The sequence below is a fragment of the Phytophthora cinnamomi genome, assembly GCF_018691715.1.
Source record: "Phytophthora cinnamomi strain GKB4 chromosome Unknown Contig33, whole genome shotgun sequence".
Lineage (NCBI taxonomy): Eukaryota > Oomycota > Peronosporomycetes > Peronosporales > Peronosporaceae > Phytophthora > Phytophthora cinnamomi.
In genome coordinates, this window is record NW_027150966.1 from 1,196,113 (window position 1) to 1,203,239 (window position 7,127).

General features: G+C 53.8%; 5 protein-coding genes across 5 annotated transcripts; 2 read left to right on the top strand and 3 right to left on the bottom strand.

Annotated features, from left to right (window-relative positions):
- Positions 1 to 589: 589 nt before the first annotated feature.
- IUM83_04505 (Extradiol ring-cleavage dioxygenase) lies at positions 590 to 1,252 on the bottom strand (the record flags this gene model as incomplete). The annotated part of the gene is made up of 1 exon (XM_067928589.1): positions 590 to 1,252. One exon carries the CDS (start codon positions 1,250 to 1,252, stop codon positions 590 to 592), a length of 663 nt encoding a protein of 220 aa, XP_067792750.1.
- Positions 1,253 to 2,321: 1,069 nt separating this feature from the next.
- On the top strand, positions 2,322 to 3,182 carry IUM83_04506 (UDP-N-acetylglucosamine--peptide N-acetylglucosaminyltransferase SEC; the record flags this gene model as incomplete). Its single annotated transcript, XM_067928590.1, has 1 exon — positions 2,322 to 3,182. One exon carries the CDS (start codon positions 2,322 to 2,324, stop codon positions 3,180 to 3,182), a length of 861 nt encoding a protein of 286 aa, XP_067792706.1.
- Positions 3,183 to 3,423: 241 nt separating this feature from the next.
- Positions 3,424 to 3,970, bottom strand: IUM83_04507 (Vacuolar ATPase assembly integral membrane protein VMA21; the record flags this gene model as incomplete). The annotated part of the gene is made up of 4 exons (XM_067928591.1): positions 3,424 to 3,550; positions 3,642 to 3,675; positions 3,743 to 3,852; positions 3,921 to 3,970. The coding sequence occupies 4 exons, from the start codon at positions 3,968 to 3,970 to the stop codon at positions 3,424 to 3,426; spliced, it is 321 nt and encodes a 106-aa protein (XP_067792798.1).
- A 154-nt stretch (positions 3,971 to 4,124) lies between these two features.
- IUM83_04508 (putative metalloprotease family M67C) lies at positions 4,125 to 6,203 on the top strand (the record flags this gene model as incomplete). The annotated part of the gene is made up of 10 exons (XM_067928592.1): positions 4,125 to 4,288; positions 4,543 to 4,621; positions 4,803 to 4,949; positions 5,152 to 5,225; positions 5,289 to 5,412; positions 5,480 to 5,527; positions 5,607 to 5,696; positions 5,770 to 5,847; positions 5,929 to 5,969; positions 6,041 to 6,203. The coding sequence occupies 10 exons, from the start codon at positions 4,125 to 4,127 to the stop codon at positions 6,201 to 6,203; spliced, it is 1,008 nt and encodes a 335-aa protein (XP_067792719.1).
- Positions 6,204 to 6,442: 239 nt separating this feature from the next.
- IUM83_04509 (anamorsin) lies at positions 6,443 to 6,853 on the bottom strand (the record flags this gene model as incomplete). The annotated part of the gene is made up of 3 exons (XM_067928593.1): positions 6,443 to 6,556; positions 6,636 to 6,708; positions 6,795 to 6,853. 3 exons carry the CDS (start codon positions 6,851 to 6,853, stop codon positions 6,443 to 6,445), a joined length of 246 nt encoding a protein of 81 aa, XP_067792718.1.
- Positions 6,854 to 7,127: the final 274 nt, after the last annotated feature.

Here is a 7,127-nt window from a genome sequence, read left to right on the forward strand (position 1 = left end):
GAGCTTGGCAACACACTGACGTCCTGCACAGTGATCTACTACACTCGTATGAGGAAATCTGTTCCCGTAATATGGTTTTCGATTCGCAAACGCGATTATTACTCGAATACGACTCGAAGTGCACTTCGGATGGTGACAGCGCCACTGAGGCGGTTGTAGGAAGCGCGTGTGCTTCGAAACACGCGTATCGGTTTAGTTTCCAGACGTTGATGTACTGTAGCTATTTAGCTCCGGATCGGACAGCGTTCAGTACGTGTACCTTTAGTTACCGATCCTCAGGGGTGAGAAGCTAGTAGTATTGTAGTGGAAAAATGTTACTCATTAATTAGGATTGAGCAGATTTTGTTCTGCATCCGTCTACAGCTCGTCCTTTACTACATCGCTGAGGTTGGAGTCCACTCCCCACGCGTATGAGGCAAATGACATGTGTCCGAGGCCCCACCCGCCATTGAGCTTCTTGGCTGCGGGCTGGTTCTCCTCCATCCCAGCGCCAGCTGCGACCACGAACGTCGTAAAGTGATCCGGCGTTCGATGGCACTTCGACGCGTACGGCGCCTTCTTCCATGCAATGGCCGAGTCCATGCGCTCCTTATAGGTGTGTGGACGCCGTCGAGAGCGTCTTGTCCAGCCAGTTCTGGAACTCCAGCGCCCAGGGTTCAATCGGATGACCTTCCGGGAACCAGTCGGCGTACATGTTGTGGGTGGCTTGGCCCGACGTGATGATCAATGTGTCCTCGTCGCGGAGTGGGGCTAGGGCCCTGCCCAGTTCGAAGTGGTCCTTCGCGTCAAGCATGCGGTCGTTGATGGACATGGTGACAATGGGGATGTCCGCTTGCGGGCGCATCAGGAACATGGGCACGAACACGCCGTGGTCGAACGGGCGATCCACGAGCTTGGAGGTGATGCCGCTCTTGGACAATTGCTCCTTCACTCTCTCCGCGAAGGCGGGGTCGCCTTTGGCGCCATACACGAGCTCGTAGGACTCGGGAGGAAACCCGCTGTAGTCGTAGAACATCTCGGGCGCGGCAGACTTGGAAATCTCGATCCCGGTGCTGTGCGCCTCCCAGTGCGCGGACACGAACAGAATCCGCTTTGGCAGCTGTGCGTCGCTCGAGTAGATCTTGCTGAAGATAGCAGCCACGTTATTCGCCGACTCCGAGTGCTTGTCGAGGCCGGCAGCGCCCTCGTCCAGCAGCCAGAGCGGCCCCGCGCCATGCGAGACGGCGACCACGGGCTGACGGAACGCGTTCATATTGTGCGAAGTTGCGGCGGCTTGGGTCTGAGGGATGTTGCTGGAGGACCACAACGCGGCGAGGAAGACTGGGAATGCAGATCGGAGCCCCATGCTTAAGGCGCAGCGGCGGCAGTCTTGAAGTGAGCTCTGCGACGAGGATGGACAAGGTGACATCACGAGCTGGACAACATGAAATATAGGTTTGCTAATCACTAAGGTTCCACGAGACTCTGTACTGGTCGCTGATTGGTGGATCCTTGAGAATATAGGTCGTGATAACGTGTCCTATAAATTACGCAAGCACTATTTTCACTTGAATTTTGTATGGTCGCCATGTACGTAGCAAAAAATAATATGGACAAGAATATTTCCAATTCCCATATTTTAAAGAACTGTTCAAATCTCTACATTTGTATGGTATCTTCTGTCTGTGCATATTATACTCCCTGTCGGCGCATACAGCCTCATTTAGTCAATCATAGAGCAGTATCTACCCTTCGGGAAGTTTTGTGAGCGGAGGCATTCACATTTGTAAATCACATATCGCCCTTTATATTTGAAAATTGTATATGTTTGACTCTTTTATACCAAAATATTGTGGAAACCGACAAAAACCACGGCCTTTAACACCAAATCAGGCTGTATGCGCCAACAAAAGGAATTAGGGATCCATACAATTATAGAGTGAATACGTTACAGAAGGAAGTTATAAAATCGAAGTTAAGATGCTTTCACCTTCTGAATATGCTCTCATTATGTCAAACGGTTTAACGAGGATATGTGATTTCCTTTTAATCTTTCTTTTTAACAGCGAGAGATCACGCCGTTGTGTCTTGTAGTGTCTTGCACAATGCTTTCTGGGCTCCAGTAGGTAAAGCAAGCCCAGCGCAGCAGAATGCCGCTATTTGCCAGTTCCTTCGTGCTTACGCAAGGTGCTGCCTATCGGGCAGCGACAGCGTTATCGATGAGACAAAAAAGGGGGCAGCGTCCCATCAAGTACGTCGCCACTGCAGCCGAAACCACCAAATGCTCATTCCTCATTTCGACATCAAGTAAGCAAAGCCTTGTACCAGCTAAACCGCCAGCCATGTCCGCCTTCCGCCACCCCGTCGTCGCCGTCTCGCACGGCCCCGGTCCGCTGTGGTTGCTCTCCTCAGGCTTCGCTGGCATGAGCAAAAGCAGCGTACCCGCGCAAACGCTCACTACCACCTTCGAGAAGCTCTACCCGAACGGCGAGAACTTGCCCAAGCGCATTCTGTACGTGTCCGCCCACTGGGAGTCCGAAAGCAGCGGCTTCGAGATCTCCAACGCCGCCAACCCGGACATGATCTACGACTACTACGGGTTCCCTCAAGAGGCGTACGACGTCGTGTACCCCGCCAAGGGCGACCCCGCGTTCGCCCAGAAGGTCAAGGAGCGGCTCGAGAAGAATAACCTCAAGGCCAAGCTCGTGAACCGCGGCTTCGACCACGGCGTGTTTGTCCCGATGCTATTGATTCGCCCGCAAGCCGACATCCCGATCGTCACCATGTCCATTAACTCGCGTCTCGGTAGCAAGACCCACTTCGACCTTGGCAAGGCGATCGCGCCGTTCCGCGACGAAGACACGTTGATCCTTTGCTCCGGTCAAGCCACGCACAACATGCGCGCGAGTCGCGATCCCAACAACCCCATCGTGGACTGGGCCGCAGCGTTCCAGGGCTGGCTTGACAACACACTCACGGCCGAGTCGAAGCTGAGCTACAGTCAGCGCGGCGACCAGATCATCCACTGGGACGCCGCTCCCGCAGCAAGGTTGGCTCACCCAACGCCTGATCACTTCATCCCGTTTGTCACCGCTACTGGCGCTGGCATGGAGGAGAGCAAGCCGGAGGCGGAGAAGGTGTTCGGCGGGTGGGGAATGGGCCACATGTCGTTCGCCACCTACGCCTGGGGCGTTGCGCACTAAGCCTCAACGCAGGATTTAAGACTAGCCAGAAGTATGATAACCAAATGAGAACCCATTGACAATGATATCGGTTGCGGCGGCAGGCTTGATCTGCACTGCTTTCAACAAAACAGGAGTAGGCCCTGACACCATGGCTTCGGGCCAGTGAAACCTCACGCCAATGCCTCTTGCATGCGACGTCCGTTTCAACCATGGTCGATTTTGATCAATTGTTGCACTCCACCATGTCTATAGGATATAACTATTGCTCCTTCGCCTTGGCGAATCGTCCCACCGGCGGCGCCACCTCCTTCCTGTCGTCCTCCTTCCACGCTGACAAAATGTAGAGTCCAATCACGATATTCACCGACAGCACGGCCGTGAACCCACTAATATCACCCCAACACCATAACAAACCACGCGCAGGGGTCAGAGTTTACTCCCAAGCGACATCTAAGCCGAGTTGCTTGCTGCACGAACCTCCACGCATCCGCGTACTGACTGCCCGGCATGCCTGCCCATGGCACAACATCAGCCACACTCAGCACTCAGTCAGCCCCTCTGCATTCTCCGCTGCGTACCTGGTTTGAACAAGCTGCGCACGCCGTAGAACGTGCCCATGGGCACCACGACCATCAGGATCGAGAACAACACCAGCTTCTGCAGCACCATGCGGTTGTGCGCGCGATTCCTGCAGCGCCGCCAGCGTTAGCCACTCGTGCTCCCAGACCGCGCTCCACTTGCCTACGCCCGACTTACCCGGCCGCGCGCCGCTGCATGCCGCCCAAGCTCTTCGTCTCGCCTGACATCCTACCAGCGCTTGATCTTTGCGACTACAACAACTAACATCGGTCGCGAGTTTGACTTGGTCTCCGTATGCTCACCCGATTAAGTCCGAACTTGAAAGAGCTGTGCCTTTCACGTGGCAGCTCTCTTGCATTCGAAAAAGAGAGCGCTGTTGTGATGGACGTCGGCGAGCGGTTGGTGGCGCGGCGCGCGCACCTCGCCCCGTTCTGCAGCGTGGACCCCGTGAAGCAGCACCTGCGGCTGCAGAGCTACTACCAGTTGGCGCGCCAGCTCTATCGCCAGTCCGAGACGTACTTCGCCGAAGGCGCCTGGGACAACGCGTACGTGTCGTGCCGCCGGTCGCGGACGTTCTATTTTTTAGCGCTGGCTGCTACGTGAGGCGAGGAACTCAGTGTACCATGTGCTCGTCTTCGGGCTGTGTGCTGTGATTCAGCTACGTGTTCCTGGCCAAGTTCATCAAGTAAGATGCCGCTTGCTGCGAGTCTTGGCGAGAGAGAGAGGAGGCTGGCAGAGAGACCTCACCAAGGCTGCGTTCTATATTTTTTGTTTATTTATAATTTGTCGTACGTTGCAGACTGTGCTCCAAGGTGATCACAGCGCACCACGACTATGAGCTGCCTCGATATCAGAAGGAGCGCGAGTGGGTGCGCTCGGTACGCTTGAAATTGGCGACGCACAGACTGGATTTTTGTGTGCAGTGGGGATATCTTATGATTGGCGCTGTGGCTGTGCACGTAGCAAGCTGCAGACGGATTCAAGCTCTTCGACGCGATTCTGGATGGCATGGAGGCGGAGGAACTCGAGTATTTGGAGTACGAGCGGTCGCTAAACCAGGAGAAACAGCAAAACAATGCTGCACTCGCCACGGAGCAGGCGAATATGAGCGCGTTGGAAGATCGGCTGAAGGCCATGCGACTGGCTAAGAAAAACGCCGAGCAGCCAAAGGTACAGGCGGCAGGAGCAGCAGTAGAGAAGGAAGGAGTGCGCTCACTCCTTCAATCAGCTCCAATGAGGGCGCAAATTAGTCGCCCGCTTGAGACGCGCCAAAAGGTAAGGCATGATTCTCCGTTACGTTTTGGTATCGTTGTGTTTTCTAACGATGTGTGTTTCCTAGGAACGAAGCCAAACTGTATCGTATCCCTCGGTGGGAAAAGCGTCGTGGATGACCCCGGATGCTGCTAAGCCTTCTCACAAACATTATTCTGCGCCGCCTCTCAGTCGTCAGCGATCACAAGAAGCGATTGCAAATTTGACCAGGTGGGTATATATTGTCAGGTGTTTGTGTATTTGCATCGCTTTGGCACTAATAGGGCTATGCAGTGGGAAGATTCGCACGCTTGAAATACCAGCAGGCATTATTGCGCAGTTCACATTACTGGCTTCTCCGAACACCAACCAACCTCCATACGGAATCGAGACCTGTGGCATATTAGCTGGGATTCTGGTACGGAGCTTTGGTGATTTAAATAGCGATACTTGTCATCCCACTAACGCAATTGTTTTCCTGTCAGCATGACCGGAAGTTGGTTATTACCACACTAATCATCCCAAAGCAAGAAGTGCGTGGCGAAGTATCCATAATAGGATCCTTGGGGTTGTGTGGATGGACGCTAACCGGCGCGTATGTGATTGCTGAAGGGATCATCGGATATGTGCACTATGACGAACGAAGAGGAGCTGTATGATTTTTGCTTTAGTAATGAGTTGCTTACTCTGGGATGGATTCACGTAAGAAAGCGATGTGGTTGGGAGGTAAACTACACCTATGCTCACTGGCTGATCCTGTTTGTATCTGATGCAGACCCATCCTAAACAAGACTGTTTCTTGTCGTCGGTGGATGTCCACACTCAGTGTGGGTTTCAGTCAATCTTGCCCGAGGTACATGTCATACCCCTACCATCCCAATGATGCGTTTCACGAAGAGCCCACGGTTACTCTGTGTGTCTTCCTCTCTCCCAGGCTGTCGCAATTGTTGTTGCACCAAGCGACCCACACAAGAAGTAGGCAGATCGCTTTTCTGTTGTTCATAATGCTCATCACTGGTACTGACTAAATGCCTGCTGCGCTACAGTGTTGGAGTGTTTCGGTTGACGGAACCAAGCGGATTGCAGCTGATTCAGAACTGCAATCTGACGGGTTTTCACACACACCCAAGTCAGATCGAAATCTACTCAAATGCATTTGAGTGCAAGTGGATGGAGCAGATTACTGCTCAATTGATTGACATGCGGTAGGCAACCCAGCGAGCTAACGCTAGAATTTGCCGTGAACCTTGTTGCCCTATGTCCGCGCTGCCAAGAAAAGACCGAAATATGGCAATAAACAAATGAATGGACGTACAAGTGAATGCAGTACCTTTCGGCAGGCTGTATTGGTGCGTCTGCTACTGAGCCAGCACGACCTCAATGGATCGACTGCAACTCTTACAGGGTTGCTCAGGTTTTGGTGCTTATTGCTCGACAAATGAGCGAACTTAGATATCGTCCGAGTTGTCGAGGTTCAGCAGAACTTTCTCCATGCCAGGCTTGAAAGCAGGCTTGCCTAGGAAGGGGCAGCTGCCGCATCGGAAGGCGTCGCCCTTGTAACACTACAGACACAGCAAAGCACAACAGTTTAAGGGTCAGACATGCAGGCATGTAAAGGGAAACAAGGTAGGAGGATCTTACGTTTCCACAACCCGACACCAGCTTGTTGAGGTCCTTCTCGGACATGACGGGCTTGTCCTCCTCGTCCTTGAGACTGCATTCACAGACATCGGCAGCATGTAAGTTCTTCTGCACCCTCCTATCCTAACCAGACAACAAATCAACAGTAAAGCGGCTTACCCGCAGGTGCAGTTCTTGCACGCGCGCTTCTTTCCTCCGACTTTTCTCGCCGCAGTCAGCCTTGGCTGCCTGCAGGACCTCGTCCATGTCGTCCAGCAGTGTGTCCTCGTCGATGATGTCGTCGTCCTGCGCATCATCGTCGCCGAAGTCGTCGGCGAGCACAGTCCACTTCGATGGGCTATGCCGTCGTCGTGGCCTTCTTGGCCAGCGGGATGGCGGCGCTCGAAGGACTGCTTCTTCGACGAGAAGCTCACAGCGCCCGCGAACCGGGTAGAACGGCTGGCCTCCTCTGCGCGCCCTCGCGCACTTCCTGGAAGCACTCAGGACAGCAGC